Genomic DNA, 22,572 nt, shown 5'->3' with positions numbered 1-22,572 from the left:
AGAGTTCGAGAGTTGCAATGTCACTTTCGAGGCTGTTCCACTCATATTCCGGAGCTTCCGCTCACCTGTGTCTGTTCAGGTGGATTATGAAATCTTACGTGAGCTTGGCGAGCTTCGAACCTGCGCTCTTCAGGTTAATGGTACTGTGTGTCTAACCGCTTAGCCACGTTGCTGATAAGAATATAGCTCGTCGGTGTGAGCAAGTAACTGGTTTATCATTCCTCCCTCCTGGTTTATTTCTCTTCTGTTACTGGAGCGTGAGAATTCGGAATTGTTTAGTGGACTTATGTGAAGTTTTAATTAGCCTATGTTCACTTAAAGGCGCCCGAGGCAACATTAAAAACTTTAGACTCGAATAATAAACGTTCAATTTCTAGTCTTTTTTACACGTAGTAAGTTTCAATAACACCATACTATTACATATCGACATTCAAGGAGCAAAAATGAGACGTCAGAATCTCCTGCCTTCTGTTTTCCACGGTAGATTGCAGTTTATGATAGAAATGGCTTAGCATGGGTGGGATGGGGAAAGATAACACCTTTCCATCCAGACGCAAATTTAGCTAATCGGAATCTGTAAGTGGTTTCCAGATATATAGTTGATCTGTGTTATTTGACGAAGCAGTGAGTTAGCTGTCTTTCAATATCTCTTGTCGAATTATCTCACATGTTTATGGTGGTATGTGTTTAAACGTTTTAACTTAGGCTATGTGTAATGTTCCTAACTTATATATTATTATTTCACCTTAATGTTCTTGAGATTCGTTTCTGGCATGTAATTATACAGAGTCAGGCTTACTCTGATAACAGTCATTAAGAGTCGTTAACAGTCGTTAAGCAACTTGGGCCATGGTTGCCACTAGTGGGGATCGAACCTGTGACTTTCAGGTTTTTTAGATCAGTGAAGCAGTGACGGGGGGGGAGTTGTTTTCAATCCAGGTCAATTCAATTAACATAACAAAAGCTAGGCCTGGCCAAGGGGAAGGGGGGGGGGGTTCACACCAATGTGGGCTTCTACGGCAATACACAGGGTCGAAGATTGTCGTAAATCCCACATTTCATGCATTGTACGTGGGGTCACCCCAGCGCTCTACCCCAGGGTCACAACAGCTTCACTGGTGATTACATTTACATTTACATTTAGTCATTTAGCAGACGCTTTTGTCCAAAGCGACGTACAAGGGAGAACAATCAAGCTAAGAGCATTAAAAAACCTGGTGTAACAATAAATATTGCTTAGTAACAATAAATATTGCTTGGTGATCTAATGTCTTATCCTAAACCCAGGGTAGAGAGGCTGGGTGAAGTCTGGATTCAGCATCTATATATTTCAGTCAGAGCAGCTTCACTGATGATGCAGAACACAAAAGCCCTAACCCAAACCCAAACCCAGGGTAGAGTGTATGAGTGAATGTGGTCTGGACTCTGTGCAGGAGGGTCATTGTGTCAGAGATGCTGTAGAAGGCCAGAGTTCCTGCCCTGCGATCCACATACACTCCTATTCTGGAGCTGGCCACTAGAGGGAGTTTAGTGTGTTTATTATTGTGTCTGAAAGAGGAGCTGCTGCTGCTGCTGGGGAGCAGACTCCAGGACTGATCATTCCATCCAAACCCACACACATTACCTCCTCTCCTGCTGATGCTTTTATATGAGACTGATATAGCAACCTCCTTCCCATTCCACTCAACCTCCCAGTAGCAGCGTCCAGACACACCCTCTCTACACAGCACCTGACACCACCAATCAAATCTCTCTGGATGATCAGGATAGGACTGGAGCTCATCTCTGCTCTCCACCCTCCTGTTCCCCTCAGACAGATGGAGGTATCTGTTTGCTGTGTTTGGATCCAGTGTGAAGTGACAGGAGTCTGATGGAGGAGAAGACAGGACAAACTAACTTAGGTCTTTATATGTGTTAGGTGTGTAGGTGTGTGTGTGTGTGTGTGTGTGTGTGTGTGTGTGTGTGTTTGTTTGCATGTGTGTGTGTGGTTGTTGTTATTTGATATGATTCCTTGTTTGCGCAGGTGTACATGTGTGAATGTCTGTATTCGAAAGTTCAAACGTGTTCTACACATACATACACACACACACACTAAGTTATTCTATAATACTTGAATGCTCTCTCCTCACCTTATCCGATATCCATTTTGTACATACCATGTTATGTTGGAATGTATTGTGTACATTTACCACATGTATGCTAGCATGCTCATCCTGATACGTGTATGATTTCATCTGCCATGGATCTGATTGTCCCCCCTCCCCTTCTGTCACAAGCCCCTCCCATCCACACCCCTTCTGTCAGAAGCCACTCCCATTGCCCTCCCCTTCTGCAACAAGCACCTCCCCTTCTCCCCCTCCCATATCCCCTCCCATTCTGCCACAGGTCCTCCCCTAATTCACCTCTTCTGTCACATGCCACTTCCATTCTTATCCAATTGTGCCACAAGCCCCTCCCCTTTTCCCCCTCCCCTTCTCTCGCCTGCCACAAGCCCCTCCCCTTCTCTCGCCTTCTGCCACAAGCCCCTCCTCTTATCCCCCTCCTCTTATCCCCCTTCTGCCACAAGCCCCTCCCCTTTTCCCCCTCCCCTTCTCTCGCCTGCCACAAGCCCCTCCCCTTCTCTCGCCTTCTGCCACAAGCCCCTCCTCTTATCCCCCTTCTGCCACAAGCCCCTCCCCTTCTCCTCCCCCTGCCACACGCTCCTCCCCCTGTCACAAGTCCCTCCCATTATCCTCCCCCTGCCACACGCCCCTCCCCTTCTCCTCCCCCTGCCACACGCTCCTCCCCCTGTCACAAGTCCCTCCCATTATCCTCCCCCTGCCACAATCCCCTCCCCCTGCCAGTCCTCCTCACCCAGAAGCTGCTTAAGGTTCCTTCCTGATTAACAGGGAGTTTTTCCCCTGTGGCCATTGTGCTTTCTTTGAGGGGTTCAGGTCCCGGACTCTGTTAAGCGTGTTGAGACAATAATGTCGTTTACGCACCATATAAATACAATTGAATTGTGTGTTTGTGTGTGTCTGTGTGTTTATATTGTCATGTTTGTTTCTGTATCTGTTTGTTGCTTGCATGGAGTGTGTGTGTGTGTGTGTGTGTGTGTGTGTGTGTGTGTACGCATGCATGTAAATGGAGTTATTCTTACACGAGTGCCACCAAGTGTTTTTAAATGCTCCACTGGCTGTATATTCAAAAGCATGAATGTGTGGTGTGTGTGTGTGTGTGTGTGTGTGTGTGTGTGTGTGTGTGTGTGTGTGTGTGTGTGTGTGTGTCGCGTGTGTGTGTGTTTACATGAATGTTTGAATTTGTATGTGGGTTTGCTAATTTGATCATGATTCTATGCACGTGTGTGTATCCCTGTGTGTGCATGAGTGTGTGTGTGTGTGTGTGTGTGTGTGTGTGTGTGTGTGTGTGTGTGTGTGATAGCTTGCATGTCCTTATGTCCAACTTACACTGTGAGAACTCCTCTCTGGTCACTGGATCAGGTAAAACAGCCTGGACTTCAGACACTGAGAGAGAAAACATCACATTACAGCCCATCAAACTGAGAGAGAAGGGCATTCATAAAACAAGAGCAATCCGAGATTTCTGACCTCCAGCAAGGGTCCGTTACACAATTTCTTCCATTCTGAAGACAAAATCTTCCGGGACCGGGTTTTTCCCATACATTTTGCTGACGTATGCATATTTGCAGTAGGCGACTGCGTTTCAACAACGTTGTATTCACAAAGTGACGTTGTATACACCCAAAACTCAGTGTAAATCTTGTATCAAGCACTTGCTCGATCCCAATGCACAGTTTTCGATTACAGTGACAACGTATCACATACATTTAGTTAGTCACGCGAAGCAATGTTAGGATCAATATCGTATTGGGACATTTACCTCGTTTCCACCGGGGCCGGCCCGGTGCTGGAGCCGGGCCAGTGCCCAATCTGGCACCAGTTCTTGCGTTTCCACCGGGGCCGGGTTGGTGCCGGAGCTGAAAATCGGGCACCGGCCCGGCTCTCTCGACTTGCTGGGGCCAGATCGGGCACCAACTACGTCACAGAGGTGGGCGGGGTTAACCCACCAGAAACAGACATTTCAGCCGCCATTTTTTTTAACCCGTCAACCAAGATGCTGAGCGAAAACGATGAAAACATACATGGAAAATCGATCCAGTAGTGGACCATGGATTAAATAAATACCTCCATAGCAATTCAGCCATCAACAGGAATGCAAGACAAAATTTAAAAGTCAGTAAGGAAAGCTAAAGTATATGAGGGAATACGAGGAGAGTCGGAGATAGCAGGGTTCAAAAGGACAACAGACCTAATAACAAACACATTAAAACTAATAAAGAAAGCTTTCATCCATCAAAATGTGTTGGTTTGTCTGCTTTGTATACATTAAGTCTTTCAATCTAGCTTGTTGTTTTGTGTGATATTACACTTGAAATTAGTAGTTGACTAAGAAAGTTCTTGTAGCATCTAGCTGCTAGCTGTCGTAGGGTACTTCTACAGTTGTTATGCTATAGTCAACTCCCATCATGAGCTGCATTGCCTGCTCGTAGAAAACACGTAGTTGCATCATTAACTGAGACCGTGATGTAGTGCTGGTTTTGTATTGTGTGTACTGTAGAAGACGTGCCACTTGAAAACGAAAAAAAAAAAATAGCTCTTGACTAAGCAAGTTCGTGTAGTAGCTAGCTAACTACCACTAGCTGATGTAAGGTACTGCTAAGGTTGTTATGGCAACTGGTTAATATCAGTGTACTAGCTAGTCAACTCCGGTCATGAACTGCATTGCCACTCGTTTGATCTACATGAGGAAACCCGTGGCCAAGTAAACAGAACTTTAACTTTAGGTCGTATGGTACTACATGGTATTAAAAAGTTAAACATAATTAGTGTGCTTGCATGAAGGCCCGGTTTTCTTGCATCGAATCAGGCCTCGCCCGTTCGAGGTACAGACGCCGTTCAAACACCGAAACGTCCGGCCCGATCCGGTGCAACCTGCTAAATCTTTTTGTGGCGGTTCTCCTTGCCCCTCCTTTTTTATTCCTCTTTTTCATCACCTTTTTCTCTCATAGACTAACATGGTGGTATCTTGAGCCATTGTGACGTCACCCACTCTAGGACAAGAGACTTTATTTCTGTAACAGGGCGGTGGCATCAAAATAAATAAACGACTAGCTGGGCTGAGAGTTTCAACCTCCTCTTAAACAGACAGTAAGAGACAGGGTTAACACAACACACACAGCCATGGAAATGTAAAAAGCAAGTCAAAGTATACAAGACAGCTTGATCAACAACTCATTCGCGAACACCATTGCTAGAATATGCGAAGCAACTAGCCTAGCCCCATAGTAAAACAATATAAGCAGCTAGCTAGCCTAAGCTAAGCTATTAGCATACATGCTAGCGGGGGCTAACATGCAAATGGCACACAGATTAAATGTCTGTGCAATTATTTGCCATACTGCCATACTGGAGATTTCAGTTCACTACCCCCAAGTTTTCGCAAGGTACATTCCAGTACGTTTCAGACAAGAAAACCAACCGACACCAAAGAATTTTACATTTTGTACACATTCTGTTCCAAAGACAACCATACTCATGAGCTGCCTGTATTCCAGACAAAGGTTTGCCTTTGCAAGAGGTAGGAAATCTATCTGGCCAAAAATCGACAATTTTAACAATCCCAACCATCATTGAGCCAAATACACCTCTAGGCTACATCAATTAAAAAATTTCAGAAATTTCAGAAATTTCCGCCCAGTAGTTTCTGAGAAATCTTGTCCACAGACAGACAAACAAACGGACAAATAAATAAATAAATAAATAAACGGACCCGATCGCATAACCTCCTTGCTGGAGGTAAAGATTCATAATTTCATTATCTCAATTAGACCAAGATTTCTACAATCATTTTCACACAATACCATGTCCACTTTTCAAAATACTAAACACATTCACAAGTGAGCTAGACTTTGGATACTTTTCATTGCTTTGATACAAAATGTATTCAATGGCCACTTCTTCTGAAATTCATGGATACCTTTCTCAGTCAATGTTCACCACCAGTAAAACTCTGTGCAACTAAAGCAATTTTGCAGACATTTAGATTCTCTGCCCAGAACAGTTCACTTCAAAACTGGATGACATTTTGATCACTGTTGATGGAAAGATGCAGTATTCATCAGACAAATGAATACACTTGAAGTAAGACAGATTATTCTCATAGTTTGCAGAAATGATGTTCAGTTTTATGCTTTATTTTGTTTGTTTGCAGCCTTGTTACCAACCAAAAGTGGTAGAGAACAGCATTTGCATTGAATTGAGCATGTGTGATGTAGTTGTTGCTGAAGACATTTTCTTTTTACAGTTTTTTAACAATTTGAAGCATTGCAAAATGCATATGTTATGTGCTGCTGTATCCTCTATTTTTACATAGTTTAGTGTTGCATTGCTTAGTTCATATTGTAATACCAAACAAATACAGTCAAATATGAAATTCAGCTCTATGCTTCAAGACAACTCTATGCTAAATGTCCTGTGGTAAACTAATAGTAATAACTTACTGTTTGGTGGCAGTCCATCATTACCGTTTGTTCTTCTGACTGGGAGCTCAGGATCAGCATCTAGGATCCCAACACAGAGAGACACTCATTCACCCAGGATCTGAAGACCAGACTCACACACTTATTTTCAAACTCTGACCAAGCCCATATAGTTTTAGTCAGCTTCATCTTCGGTGTTTTGTTTTCTTTAATGTTTGTTTTATCAACTGTGACTAACCCGTGAAAAGATTTCAGAGAGAGAGAGAGAGAGAGAGAGAGACAGACTCACATTCTAAAGACTTGATGATCTGGATATTCGTTACTGTTGAGAGATACAGAATAAAACATTAATAAATAAGTGGGATCCTTGTTTTCTCAAACTGTGAAATAAGGAATTCATCTTTGAATTCTACATGTGTATCCACCTGCTGCAGATATCCTGACTACTTCCTGCCTGAAGATGTCATCGAGCCGCACCTTCAGCCCAGAGACAGATTTCTTCACAGCCTCCAAAGAGAAGCTTTGGTTGAAGGTCACGCTGGGTAAGTCTTTGGAGCGAGGAGAGTCTCTGATTGACAGGACATTCTACAGAGAGAAATACATAAATGGTGAGGCAGACCACCTGAATATTCAGCCAGGTCTGTGTTCCCCCAAAGGCTGCAGACATGATGGGTGAATTCAGTTGGTTTAGTGTATATGCACTCATGTGTTTAGGTATTTGAATGACTTTACATTAAAATATTTAGAAATTATGCATTTTTCCTCTTTCAAACCCACATGGATGCTTTATTTCAAATTCTGTCACCTTGAGGAAATGGATGTGATCCTCTGTGTGTGAAAGCTGCTCCAGCTCAGCATGTCTCCTCTTCAGCTCAGCAATCTCCTGCTCCAGTCGCTTCAGAAGATCTTCAGCCCGATTCACCTCAGCCTTCTCCTTAGCTCTGATCAGCTCTTTCACCTCAGAGCGCCTTCTCTCAATGGAGCGGATCATCTCAGTGAAGATCCTCTCACTGTCCTCCACTGCTGTCTGTGCAGAGCTCTGTTAGGAGACACACAAAGAGGAGGGGGACAGGAGACACACAGAGATAAGTGAAGGAGCAAACTCACTCTGGTGTGACTGGCTCTTCTTGATCAAATGACCAAGGGTAAATCCTGCCAAACCATGTCTTTCTGTGGTGGTCTGTTTCATGTAGAGATGGCAGCATAACGGTGATGACACAAATAACAAGCTATGGCTGAGCCAGCTGTTGTGTTATGTGGTCAGTTCTCACCTTGAGAGTCTCCACAGCCTTCCTAAGCTCCAGCAGCTCCTTCTCTCTCTCCTGGATTCTCTGCTGGAATCTCCTCTGGGTCTGCCCCAACTGCCTCTGTTTAAAAAACAGCTTCTTTTCATTGGTGGATTGTTTACAACAATGATGATCAAACACCACACATGGCAACTGAACATTTATAAGCAAAAACCTTTAAGTACATTTTATTCTTTTTAAAAGATTAAGTGAACCATTGAAGTAGACGCTATCATCTTCAAGTGAAAATCAGGATAAAGCCACTGGTATTTAACAGCAAAAACACTTGGCAAAGCTGGCTCTCAACCTTAAGAACAGAACAGAATATTATTTTACGAGGTAAGAATATGTTCACTTTGAAGCCGACAGGTTAATGTTTCACTGTTTTTACTCAAAACTGGACCTTGCACCTAACACATTTCCTGATTTTTACTTTCTCTAATGTGCAAAGTCATTGTAGTAACAGCCAGAATTAAAGACTGGTGAGATAATGTTCTTGTAGTTATAGTATTACATTCACAGTTAGTACGTATAAAAGCCCTCATAGAAATGTCGGACACACATTTAGTTCCAGTACTGACCTGTTTATCTGTCCGTTCTGCTGCAGCTGAGACTGTGTCATGGCCTTTATGTTCGTCCATCATACACGGATAGCAGATACAACTCTGATCGGTTCGACAAAATATTTCAAAAACCTTCTTGTGACGAGAGCAGATCCTCTCCTGTAGCTGGCCTGTGGCATCAATGACTGAGTGTTTTCTTCCAGGGTTCAGGTCATTGTGAGCTTTGAAGTGAGATTGACAGTAAGACAACAGACAATCCAGACAGGACTTCACAGCTTTGAGTTTTCTCCCAGTGCAGACGTCACACTCCACATCCCCAGGTCCAGCATAGCAGTGAGCAGGAACATCAGTTTGGATCCTGGTCTTCCTAAATTCCTCCACCATTTCAGCAATCAGAATGTTTCTACCGAGAACAGGTCTTGGTCTAAATGTCTGTCTACACTGGGGGCAGCTGTAGATGCCTTTACCATCTTCCTGATCCCAGTGACCTTTAATACAGCCAAGACAATAAATGTGTCCACATGGAACAGCAACTGGATCCTTTATTAGATCCAGACAAACTGAACAAGTGAAAGAATCCTCTCTTTGGGTGGAAGCTTCCGCCATTTATCAGAGCCACGATCACACACAGGGAGATAACAGTGTGAGAGTTCAGTTCCTGGTTCATGTGTTTTATTGTTAGGAGGAGTGGCAGAGATGTTGTTGTCACACTGTTGAGGTGGAGTCAGTCAGATGATTTGAGATTGTGCGTCTTTGTGAGTGTGTGTGGGTGAGTGAGAAAGAGAGAGAGAGAGAGAGAGGAAGAGGGAGAGAGAGAGAAATAGAGAGATAGAAGGAGTTTATAGCTGGTATACCTGAAGAATCAACCCAGTGCTTGGTGTGACATGGTGTTCATGAGAGAACTTCATCTGCAGTGGACCTGTGAACTGGCTGTTTGGATGTGCAATTGTGTCTTTAAATCATTTAGCAGCTTTAATTTGAAATAGTGAGGCATTTACACCAACACACAGTAGAAACAGCATCATTCCCCATCTCTATAGTGAGGCATTGACACCAACACACAGTAGAAACAGCATCATTCCCCATCTCTATAGTGAGGCATTGACACCAACACACAGTAGAAACAGCATCATTCCCCATCTCTATAGTGAGGCATTGACACCAACACACAGTAGAAACAGCATCATTCCCCATCTCTATAGTGAGGCATTGACACCAACACACAGTAGAAACAGCATCATTCCCCATCTCTATAGTGAGGCATTGACACCAACACACAGTAGAAACAGCATCATTCCCCATCTCTATAGTGAGGCATTGACACCAACACACAGTAGAAACAGCATCATTCCCCATCTCTATAGTGAGGCATTGACACCAACACACAGTAGAAACAGCATCATTCCCCATCTCTATAGTGAGGCATTGACACCAACACACAGTAGAAACAGCATCATTCCCCATCTCTATAGTGAGGCATTGACACCAACACACAGTAGAAACAGCATCATTCCCCATCTCTATAGTGAGGCATTGACACCAACACACAGTAGAAACAGCATCATTCCCCATCTCTATAGTGAGGCATTGACACCAACACACAGTAGAAACAGCATCATTCCCCGTCTCTATAGTGAGGCATTGACACCAACACACAGTAGAAACAGCATCATTCCCCATCTCTATAGTGAGGCATTGACACCAACACACAGTAGAAACAGCATCATTCCCCATCTCTATAGTGAGGCATTGACACCAACACACAGTAGAAACAGCATCATTCCCCATCTCTATAGTGAGGCATTGACACCAACACACAGTAGAAACAGCATCATTCCCCATCTCTATAGTGTTTCAACAGGAAGGTAGAGAGGAAGAGGAGGAGAAGGAAGAGGAGGGGGAGGAAGAGGAGGAGGAGGAGGAGGAAGGGGAGTGACTACTTTAGTACTACACACCTGGCAAGTCTATTGGCTGCTCAGTCATATACATCATGCCTACAACCAGGAACTCAAGAATAAAATATAAAATAACTGTTTTAGAGAATGAGTTTTTAATTCAAGGCCAACCAATTAATACGATGGCTGTTACTCCGCTTTTACTGAAATATTCTCTCGTCTGCCACTAAAGAAGGAGAGATGAGGGCAATCTTTCACCAACTGGACCCAATGCAGGGGCAGTAATGTATCCTGATGAGGGCAATCTTTCACCAACTGGACCCAATGCAGGGGCAGTAATGTATCCTGATGAGGGCAATCTTTCACCAACTGGACCCAATGCAGGGGCAGTAATGTATCCTGATGAGGGCAATCTTTCACCAACTGGACCCAATGCAGGGGCAGTAATGTATCCTGAAAGTGTCCATGAAGTATTTGGCTTTCCCATCAGGTGTTAACCTATTGATGGAGAAAGTTCTTTGTGGGAGAGGGGTCCCATTAAACTGCATGTATCATGGAATGCCAGACAACACAGGGAATGCTGGGAGATGGAGTTTATTATTCCCATTAAACTGCTTGGCTTTTTGGGACTGTGTTCTCCCATGATAAGCCACGCCCCTGTTCTATGATGTGTTGTTGACTACCTATGGAAACATGCTTTTCTTGCCCCTCCCCTTCTTCTCTTCCCCCTCCCCTCAAACCCCTCCCCTTCTTCTCTTGCCCCTCCCCTCAAACCCTCCCCTTCTTGTATTGCCCCTCCCCTCAAACCCCTCCCCTTCTTCTCTTGCCCCTCCCCTCAAACCCTCCCCTTCTTGTATTGCCCCTCCCCTCAAACCCTCCCCTTCTTGTATTGCCCCTCCCCTCAAACCCATCCCCTTCTTATATTGCCCCTGGAGGGTTGAGTAAGACTGAGGATGGAGGGCCCTTGGAGGGTTGAGTAAGACTGAGGATGGAGGGCCCTTGGAGGGTTGAGTAAGACTGAGGATGGAGGGCCCTTGGAGGGTTCAGTAAGACTGAGGATGGAGGGCCCTTGGAGGGTTGAGTAAGACTGAGGTACAGTCATGTCACGACCTGCTGTTCATACAGTCATGTCATGCCCTGCTGTTCATATAGGACTGATTGAGGTACAGTCATGTCACGCCCTGCTGTTCATATAGGACTGATTGAGGTACAGTCATGTCACGCCCTGCTGTTCATATAGGACTGATTGAGGTACATGTCTACAGATTCTGTCTCTTTTAAAAGATGTGATTGATATCAGGTGTGTTGGCTTTCATCACAGGTTTATTCATACAGCAGAAAACATCATTAAACGTCATGTGGCCACAAAAGAGCATTAGGGTACATTGACACACACACACACACACACACACACACACACACACACACACACACACACACACACACAAGAGCCTTAGGGTACATTGACACACACACACAAGAGCATTAGGGTACATTGAATGGCAGCATTTTAAGCATTCTGGTCTCATTATAACGGAATAGTCAAGAGCACATTTAGACCCTGTCACCAATGAGCTCACCCAAATATGTTGTTGCACATATGCAGACAAATTGGAGCCTAATAATCTAAGTTACACACACACAGAAACACAGAAAGGTCATGTTCCACACACACACACACACACACACACAGAAACACAGAAAGGTTATGTTCCTGTTAACATAAGCACATGATTCATAAGGTACACTGTAAAAAATGGCCTTAAAATTCACAGTGAAATGGCGTAAAAACGTGACATCAAAAAATGTTATATAGAAATACAATAGAGTATTGCTTATTTCACAAACATTTTTGGTACAATACTAAACGGAATATAGCCGTTAATTTTAAAGTAAGAATATGCATATTTCTTTATAGAAATGCTATTTACACTGTAATACAAGAAGCAATGCAATGCAGTTTAAATTACAACCTGGTGGTGCTAAAATACTTACCGAAATATAAATGTTTATTTTAAAGTAAGATTATGCATATTTCTTTTTAGAAACGACATATGGCTGTAATTTTCAGGATGAAAAACTGTATTACAAGATGCAATGCAATGCAGTTTGGATTACAACAAGGTGGTGTTAAAATACTAAACGAAATACAACTGTTAATTTAAAAGTATTTCTTTGTTGTTGTTGTGTACAGGAAAAATCTGGCAGCTGAGTTGCCAGAATAATTCTGTAAAAAATACGGCCAAACCGTATAAACATCTTCACAGAACATAACATTGTAAACCAGTACATTGAACATTGGATTTATGCTGATTTTGCATAACCGTTATGCTATAAAAAACAATTATTTCAGTAAAATAAAATGTACATCCAGTTGTTGTCTATATTGTACATGAATTCCCATTCAATTTCACTGAGAAATGCTTAAGTCTCATTATAACACTTTTCAATGTAGATTCCCCTATAAAGTTCTTTATAATATAATGTATTCAAATGCGTTAATAACAGTTTGGAACAGGGCCTTAATTGAAGGGGGTGTGGCAGTGGCACTTGGGGGCGCGTAAAAGGTAAAGTTTTCTCGATCATGGTGGGTATTATTAGTGGGGAAAATAGTAACAATCTATAAAATAAATTATATGCGTAATTTACATACACTATAGAAACTTAAAAAAAAAAACATTCAATGAAATGAAAAAGTTATTATTTTCTTGGGTATTTTTGTCATTTTTAGATTTGCAATGATTGCTGATTAATAATACAAGGCACTTGATTATTATATTCTTAAATCATTAACAGTGTTTGGAAATGATCTCCATCAGTCTCATTAAGATTTACTGCCATGGTACATACTATTGTGGTTGTCATATAAAACCAGATATCAGAACATGAGACTAAACACTTGGGCGAGCGAGGTTATGCAACACAGAGCTCATCAAAACCTTTCACACACAATGTCATATGTCTGCTGTGGTAATACTGCATGTGTTACAGCAGAGGTCTAGAGGTACAGATATTGTAATAGCTGGGGTCCAGAGATGGGGGAATGGCTTCAGTCTGTTGTTGTCCCCAAGATCAGAGATTCTCAGGCCCAGTTGCTAGATCTTTACGTGTGAGTGATGTGTTAAATGATGTGATGTGTGAGATGTATGTGCTAGCATCTAGAAATGCCAGTCACAGCAGCTTCATTGATGATCCAGAACCATAAAGACTAAACCCAGGGTAGAGTGTGTGAGTGAATGTGGTCTGGACTCTGTGCAGGAGGGTCATTGTGTCAGAGATGCTGTAGAAGGCCAGAATTCCTGCCCTGTGATCCACATACACTCCTATTCTGGAGCTGGCCACTAGAGGGAGTTCAGTCCGTTTATTATTGTGACAGAAGAAGGAGCTGCTGCTGCTGCTGCTGGGGAGCAGACTCCAGGACTGATCATTAGATCCAAACCCACACACACTACCCCTTCCTTTCCTGCTGATGCTTTTATATGAGACTGCTATATAAACCCACAACCCACTCCACTCAACCTCCCAGTAGCAGCGTACAGACACACCCTCTCTACACAGCACCTGAGGCAACGGTTCGAATCTCTCTGGATGATCAGGATATGACTGGAGCTCATCTCTCCTCTCCACCCTCCTGTTCCCCTCAGACAGATGGAGGTATCTGTGTGCTGTGTTTGGATCCAGTGCGAAGTGACAGGAGTCTGATGGAGGAGAAGACAGGACAAACTTAGGTATTTATATGAGTTAGGTGTGTGTGTGTTTGTTGTTTTTGTTATTTTATATGATTCTGTGCGTGTGTGGGATGGGATTTATTTCTGTGATTTCTTCTCTGAGGGAATGTTTCACATATAAGTGAGATTTTTGTGTGTGATTCTGTACATGTTTGTGCAAGTAAACATGAGTGAATGTCTGTATTCAAAAGTGAGCGTGGTTATGTCTGAGTGTGTGTGTGTGTGTGTGTGTGTGTGTGTGTGTGTGTGTGTGAGTGTGAGTGTGAGTGTGAGTGTGTGAGAAAGACAGTGTGTGTGTTTGTCTGAAGGGAATCCTTTGTATGAATGGATGATGTGTGTGTGTGTAAGTATTTGGGTATGTTTCAATTGATTCCTTTGTGTGTGACGATCCGTATGTGTGATAGGTTGTATGGGTGTTTGTGAGACAGAGAGAGAGAGAGGGAAGTGGGATAGAGAGAGAGATACAAATGTCTCTTTTCTTCTCCTCCTACTCTAGACTGTCTCCGCTGTGGGATGCTGCTGTAGTCTCTCCACCTGATCCACACACACACACACACACACACACACACACACACACACACACACACACACACACACACACACACACACACACACACACACACACACACACACACACACACTCCTAGTCTAGACTGTCTCTGATGTGGGATGCTGCTGTAGTCTCTCCACCTGATCAAAACACACACACACACACACACACACACACACACACACACTCCTAGTCTAGACTGTCTCTGCTGTGGGATGCTGCTGTAGTCTCTCCACCTGATCTACACTAACACACACACACACACACACACACTCCTAGTCTAGACTGGCTCTGCTGTGGGATGCTGCTGTAGTCTCTCCACCTGATCTACACACACACACACACACACACACACACACACACACACACACACACACACACACACACACACACACACACACACACACACACACACACACACACACACACACACACACACACACACACACACACACACACACACACACACACTCTTAGTCTAGACTGTCTCTGCTGTGGGATGCTGTTGTAGTCTCTCCACCTGATCTACACACACACACACACACACACACACACACACACACACACACACACACACACACACACACACACACACACACACACACACACACACACACACACACACACACACACACTCTTAGTCTAGACTGTCTCTGCTGTGGGATGCTGTTGTAGTCTCTCCACCTGATCTACTTGCAGAATCTCTCAGCCTACACCTACTCACCCCAACCACACTGTCGTGCATTTGTGTTTTCGTGTGAGATATCAAGCTGATATAAATTATGCACTGGTATGTTCCATTTTATTTTACCATGCCGTGTGCCTTCACTCGTGAAATAGTCTTAGTTCCTTTTACCAAACACCCCTCCCCTCCCCCGTATCACAGTCAAATGCAAATGCTTGAATGTTCTCCAAACACCTCATGCTGTTGTTGGTTTCTCATGTGAGACTTGATAAGTACCCACAGACAAGAATTTCAGGACCCTGAGATCACCCAATTCACTTAAATTCCGAGGAGAAGATTACCCCTCCCCTGCCCATCTGCAGCCATCAACGCACAGGGCTCCGGCTGAGGTCATGGACTGTCCAGCTCTCCTCAGAGATAAACACTCAGCCTAAACAAAAGGACTATTGACAACCCTGTGACCACAATGGAAACCTGAACTCATCAACTGCCCATCCACAGCACATCTTGTCATGGTAGAGACTACCCAGCCAGAATACATGGCAGAAAGACTCTGCATATGGGCTCTGGGTGTTTACACGATAACTACTGATGGAACTGCAAAATAGATATTCCACTGTTAATTTGTATCATCCCTATCTGTAACATATTTCGATGTTTCCTGCCCTGATTGGCTGTTGCCTGGTTGTTATAGTGTGAGCATATGCTCAAATGGGGGACTAATGGAACTGAACATATTGTTATTATTATAGTAAGACATTTACTGCTTGCTCTGTATCTGCAACTCACTCTAAATGTGTACTCTGTCTGTCTCTCACTGAGGTCCAAAAGCAAATGACATGTGACCCCCTCCTCCCCCTCTTCCTGCTAGAGCCCTTGTGTCCTGGCATCAACCCCATCCCCCCATAGGTGAACCTCCACTGTACCCCCCCCCCCCCCCTCTTCTCACCTAAAGGGTGTGGCCATCCCCCCCTCCTTCTGTTCTGTGACCTGACTGAATGTATAAAATGCCATTGCGTTCTGCTATCAGGTAGGCCTTTCTTGAAGCAACAGCTGAGAGGGGTCTCCACGCTGAATTAAACCTCCAGAAACATGACTTTGTCCTCCGGTCCATTCTTCAACTTTAGCGTGCTTATTAATATTCTAACAAGCTGGACATCAATGCCAGTTTATTGTCCTGTTTTTGGCAGTTCATGACTTCATGTTCCAAATGTGCCTAAGAGATGCACGCAGAAGAGTGTGTCTGGCCTGGTCTTTGGCCAAGACATCAAACACCTTGAAGGGATTGTGCAGGAGTCAACTATGCTGACAGGAATCATGTAGAATCAGTGTCGGCACCCCCCATTCTACACCAAGGGGAGACAGGTGGTTTGAGGGGAGGTGGTGTGAGGGGAGACAGGTGGTGTAAGGGGAGACAGGTGGTGTAAGGGGAGGTGGTGTGAGGGGAGGTGGTGTGAGGGGAGACAGGTGGTGTAAGGGGAGGTGGTGTGAGGGGAGACAGGTGGTGTAAGGGGAGACAGGTGGTGTAAGGGGAGACAGGTGGTGTAAGGGGAGGTGGTGTGAGGGGAGACAGGTGGTGTAAGGGGAGACAGGTGGTGTAAGGGGAGGTGGTGTGAGGGGAGACAGGTGGTGTAAGGGGAGACAGGTGGTGTAAGGGGAGGTGGTGTGAGGGGAGACAGGTGGTGTAAGAGGAGGTGGTGTGAGGGGAGACAGGTGGTGTAAGGGGAGACAGGTGGTGTAAGGGGAGACAGGTGGTATGAGGGGAGGTGGTGTGAGGGGAGACAGGTGGTATGAGGGGAGGTGGTGTGAGGGGAGACAGGTGGTGTGAGGGGAGACAGGTGGTGTGGGGGGAGACAGGTGGTGTAAGGGGAGACAGGTGGTGTGAGGGGAGACAGGTGGTGTAAGGGGAGACAGGTGGTGTGAGGGGAGACAGGTGGTGTAAGGGGGGGGGGGGGGTGGTGTGAGGGGAGACAGGTGGTGTTAGGGGAGGTGGTGTAAGGGGAGACAGGTGGTGTGAGGTGGTGTGAGGGGAGACAGGTGGTGTAAGGGGAGACAGGTGGTGTAAGGGGAGGAGGTGTGAGGGGAGACAGGTGGTGTGAGGGGTGGTGGTGGGATGAGAGCGAGCACCACAGCAAGTGCTGCAGCTAATGAGGAGAACTGAGTTAAAATGAAGTGTGTGTGTGTGTGTGCTGATGAGGAGAACTGAGTTTAAATGAAGTGTGTGTGTGTGCTGAGTGTGGAGAACTGAGTTTAAATGAATGTGTGTGTGCTGATGAGGAGAACTGAGTTTAAATGAGGTGTGTGTGTGTGTGTGTGCTGATGAGGAGAACTGAGTTTAAATGAGGTGTGTGTGTGTGCTGATGAGGAGAACTGTGTTTAAATTAAGGGTGTGTGTGTGCTGATAAGGAGAACTGAGTTTAAATGAAGTGTGTGTGTGTGTGTGTGCTGATGAGGAGAACTGAGTTTAAATGAAGTGTGTGTGTGTGTGTGTGTGTGTGTGTGTGTGTGCTGATGAGGAGAACTGAGTTTAAATGAAGTGTGTGTGTGTGTGTGTGTGTGCTGATGAGGAGAACTGAGTTTAAATGAAGTGTGTGTGTGTGTGTGTGTGTGTGTGTATGCTGATGAGGAGAACTGAGTTTAAATGAAGTGTGTGTGTGTGTGTGTGTGTGTGTGTGTGCTGATGAGGAGAACTGAGTTTAAATGAAGTGTGTGTGTGTGTGTGTGTGTGCTGATGAGGAGAACTGAGTTTAAATGAAGTGTGTGTGTGTGTGTGTGTGTGTGTGTGTGTGTGTGTGTGTGTGTGTGTGTGTGTGTGTGTGTGTGTGTGTGTGTGTGTGTGTGTGTGTGTGTGTGTGTGTGTGTGTGTGTGTGTGTGTGTGTGTGCTGATGAGGAGATCTGAGTTTAAATTAGGTGTGGGTGATTGATGTGAGAGGGGTGTGGCAAATTCATTACGTCTCCTCCCGCACTTCCGTTTAGAACGCCATTTAAGGAAAATGGAAAAGACACTGTTTCCTCCACCCAACTATGACAGCCATCATGAACTGTTGAACTGCTTAAACATGTAGGACCATGTGATTGCTACTGAAACTTGACGTGATTTGGAATAAAGTCAACTGTATAAAATGTGTTTGTGTCAAACTCACATTGTAGGAAATCCTCTCTGGTTGTAGGTTCAGGAGGTGCCTCACTGACCGACTGGAAAGTCTAAATAAAGAAACACAGAGATAGAGAGAAAGAGAGAGAGAGGAGGAAGAGATGACAGAGATGGAGAGAAAGAGAGAGAGGAGGAAGAGATGACAGAGATGGAGAGAAAGAGAGAGAGGAGGAGGAGATGACAGAGATGGAGAGAAAGAGAAAAGCTACATTCTCAAAATAAAGCATCCACGTATAGGTAAGTTATTAGTTTAAATTCAGTTGATACAGTTGATCAGGAAATTAAGTGTAGCTAAAAGCTTCAACTTTTACAGTGCACACGAGTCTCTTAAGTAAGATATTATCTTATCATGTTTGAGATGTGAACTAAATGTAACATTATGAGCATCTGGGTGCAGTGTGATCCTAACCTGGATATAATCCTTTGATGTGTGTGTGCAGCATCTGGATGTGTGTGTACAGCATCTGGATGTGTGTGTGCAGCATCTGGATGTGTGTGTGCAGCATCTGGATGTGTGTGTTCAGCATCTGGATGTGTGTGTACAGCATCTCGGTGTGTGTGTGTGCAGCATCTGGATGTGTGTGTGCAGCATCTGCTGTGTGTGTGTGCAGCATCTGGATGTGTGTGTGCAGCATCTATCACCAAGAGAACTCCTGTCCTTACCTGTTTCTCTCTCCTCCCTGCAGAGTCTGACACAGTGTCATGGCCTTTGTGTTCCTCCACCAGACAGAGGAAACAAACACAGCTTAGATCCGTACGACAAAATATCCCCAGAGGCTTCTCATGTTGGGTGCAGATCCTCTCCTGTAGCTGGCCTGTGGCATCAACCACCTTGTGCTTTCGCCCAGGGTTTACGTCATTGTGAACTTTGTAGTGAGTTTCACAGTAAGACAACAGACAATCCAGACAGGACTTCACCGCTTTGAGTTTTCTCCCAGTGCAGACGTCACACTGCACATCTCCAGGTCCGGCTGTACATGAAACAGGAGCAGCAGTTTGGATTTTGGTCTTATTGATCTGTTCCACCAGCTCAGCAAAAATATGATTTTTGCTTAAAACGGGTCTTGGGGTGAACGTCTGTCTGCACAGGGGGCAGCTGTAGACTCCCTTCTGATCTTCCTTATCCCAGCAGCTCGTAATGCAGCCCATACAGTAACTGTGTCCACAATTAGTAGTCACTGGATCCCTTAGAAGATCCAAACAAATCGAACATGTAAAAAGTTCGTGGTTACTTGGAGCCGCTTCTGCCATTCTTCGTTTGTGCTGTATAACGCTTCACAGGTTTTCACGGAGTTTCGTTTCGACTGAAATCGCTGTGAAACTTTGACAGGATTTCCTCGTTGGGTGGGCGTGTTCGTGTTAACACCCTCCTTACAAGCAGCGTTCTGTGAGCAACTATAGTCAAATGAGCTCGAGCAACTTCCGGTTACGATTTTTCAAAATAAAAGCGCCTTATTAACCCCATGTTTCTTTAACTGTCAGAAATATTAATTTTATAGGAACATCAAAATTGGTTAAAAACGATTCACTGATGTTACAAAATTATAATTTTCTTGTTTACATAGATAACACAGGTGAAAAAGGATTATCTCCAATGCCAGGGTATTGCCATGTGACACGTATCACGCTATGCTGAAGAAACTAAAGATTGTGTCTCCATAAAAGGGGGGTGGAATATGTTCAGGACACTTCAAACATTAAATTAAATGTGTGAAGTAGATGTGAATTGCGTCCCTGAATGCTTCACCATGCCTTAAACATAGGTGATCAGACAGGCGACAATGCATTATTTTCAATTGCAGGACCATATGACATATATCACACTACGCTAATGAAACTAGAGGTTGTGTCTCAATGAAAGTGGGGTGGAGTATGTTCATATGGAAAGCCAAAAATGACATAATTAAAAATAAATACAAATGTAAAAATGTGAGTCATAAAAAAATAAAATGACTAAAAATGCACCAAAGAAAAGCATTACCAAAAAATATATCATGCAGTTATGTGAATGGAAATGGAAAATTAGTCCTTTTTATTAACTGTTACATTTATTTACGCTTACATTAATTACCGAATGAATTTCTCCCTCCTTTTATTTTTCTATTTATTTACAAAAAATTTTACCGTACTATTTCCCGTACCGTATTTATTTCTTCTCGCGCCTTTTTGCATTTCTTTCTCCTACATTTACATTTCTGGCTGCATTTATTTCTGTATTCATTCTTGTCTCGGTATGCAAATGCGGTGGGCTATCATTGGCCGGCGCACCGTCTCGCTCATTGGTCGAGCTGCTAGGCCTCTTAGTGTAGGTGAGAAGGGTCAGATGCCTGTAGCTAACCCTAGATTAAATAGAGTAGATACTCATTTAGGCCACTAGTACTTAATGTTCCAGCTATACTGTTAGTGTGTTCTCTCTATGATATTGTTCTAAATGTTAGAGCAGAGGTTGGCAATTCATTTCCCCAAGGGACCACATGAGGGAGTGCCACTGTTGTGGAGGGCCGGACCAATAGGCTGAACTCAATTCAGCATGAAATATGAGCATGTTTTTGCAGTATTAAAGGTGTGCCCATACGACCAATACACATGGCACACACACACACACACACACACACACACACACCAGAGCAAGCTTGCAATGAAATAGTATAAATATTCAAATGAATAGTAATATCAATTTTTAACGTTTGATTCCTAATTTCCCATTGGCCGGTCAGGGACAGCCCTGGGGCCGCACTTTGTCCAGGTCTGTGTTAGAGTGTTCTTGCCATGATGAGAGTGTTCTAGTTCCGAGCCGGTCTCAAAGTGAAGGTGTGCACTGTTCACACACGGGGTAGCCCTCATTGCACTTCACCATTAGAGTAACTTTCATAGTCACTGGATCCCTCAGCAGATCAAGAGAAACTGCACAGCTGCAAGGATGTGGTTCCCTTTAGGATGTGTCCATTTTGTTGATGCAGACACATTGACAAGTAGTGTGAGCAGACTTCCGTTTCAGATCTTGGTAAAGAAGCGTCCTCTTGGCATTGCGTGGGGAATGTGCACAATAGAGATAAGAGAGATGAAGGTGAGAGGAATGGTGTAGAAATAACCAGGGAGGGAGAGAGAGTTTGAGAGAGGGAAGGAGAGAGAGTGGGAGGGAGAGAGATTTGATTTTAAATAACAACTTTATTCAGTTTTTACAGAACAAGAGTAGGGCAATCAATTATTCCTTTCCATCTAAGAAAATAGAGATTTAAAAAGATTAAAAAACAATATGAAAATAAATTATAAAATATGGCTAAAATGCAATTCATTTTCTTTTACAGGGCAGATCGCTTCTCTGACACACCATACATCCTTAAATGTTTCGAGATTCTGCATTAGCTCATAAAACCTGAAATCAACCAAAACTCTGGCTTTTACCAGGGCAGGAATAGAAATGTGTAGAAATAACCAGGGAGGGAGAGAGAGAGATGGAAGGAGAGAGAGAGGGAGGGAGAGAGAGAGAGAGAGACAAGGGCTGATTCAGTGCTGAATTTGATGAACTTCAATGGTAATTTAATATACTTACTGTCCAGCCCAACCCACAAAAACACACAACAAGAAAAGGTTCATAACCTTTGAGTCACGGTGTTTATATATATACGCAAAACACAGTGTAATGCGTCGATATCAACTGGTAACATCTGTTAAAAATGGAAGTTGGTATTGCATTTGTATTCTGACTTGTTACTGGAACGCATTCAACATGGGTGTCATTCCCAGCTCCGAGTTCTGACTTCAGAGGTAAATGGAACGCACCAATGCCAAGAGGATGGTTCTCCATCAGGTAAATGGAACGTACCAATGACAAGAGGATGGTTTTCCATCAGGTAAATGGAACGTACCAATGCCAAGAGGATGGTTTTCCATCAGGTAAATGGAACGTACCAACGGCAAGAGAATGGTTCTCCATCAGGTAAAGGGAAGGTACCAATGACAAGAGGATAGTTTTCCATTACGGAACGAGGTTTATTCTCTACAATGGTGTGCACCAAAGGGGAGATTATGGTTTCACATGAGGATTCGTTGCCCAAAGTAAAACCACCATTTTTAGCCAATTTAGTGGAAACCAATGGCATGATTGGGACCAAATTCCTTTCCACAGCATTCCAAAATGACCCCCCCTGTCTTCAGCTGTGAGTGGACCC

At 43.9% G+C, this 22,572-nt stretch overlaps 2 protein-coding genes across 2 annotated transcripts; both read right to left on the bottom strand.

The window, feature by feature from the left end:
• Positions 1 to 1,334: 1,334 nt before the first annotated feature.
• LOC308360949 (E3 ubiquitin/ISG15 ligase TRIM25-like) lies at positions 1,335 to 19,651 on the bottom strand (the record flags this gene model as incomplete). The annotated part of the gene is made up of 9 exons (XM_080833135.1): positions 1,335 to 1,867; positions 3,447 to 3,503; positions 6,560 to 6,619; positions 6,828 to 6,860; positions 6,964 to 7,123; positions 7,344 to 7,577; positions 7,810 to 7,905; positions 8,406 to 8,699; positions 19,358 to 19,651. 9 exons carry the CDS (start codon positions 19,649 to 19,651, stop codon positions 1,335 to 1,337), a joined length of 1,761 nt encoding a protein of 586 aa, XP_080689261.1.
• Positions 13,454 to 19,104, bottom strand: LOC308360778 (stonustoxin subunit beta-like; the record flags this gene model as incomplete). Its single annotated transcript, XM_080832892.1, has 2 exons — positions 13,454 to 13,980; positions 19,095 to 19,104. The coding sequence occupies 2 exons, from the start codon at positions 19,102 to 19,104 to the stop codon at positions 13,454 to 13,456; spliced, it is 537 nt and encodes a 178-aa protein (XP_080689018.1).
• Positions 19,652 to 22,572: the final 2,921 nt, after the last annotated feature.

The sequence above is a fragment of the Sprattus sprattus genome (genome assembly GCF_963457725.1).
Source record: "Sprattus sprattus genome assembly, chromosome: 2".
NCBI lineage: Eukaryota > Metazoa > Chordata > Actinopteri > Clupeiformes > Clupeidae > Sprattus > Sprattus sprattus.
This window is presented reverse-complemented; position numbering and strand designations above follow the sequence as displayed.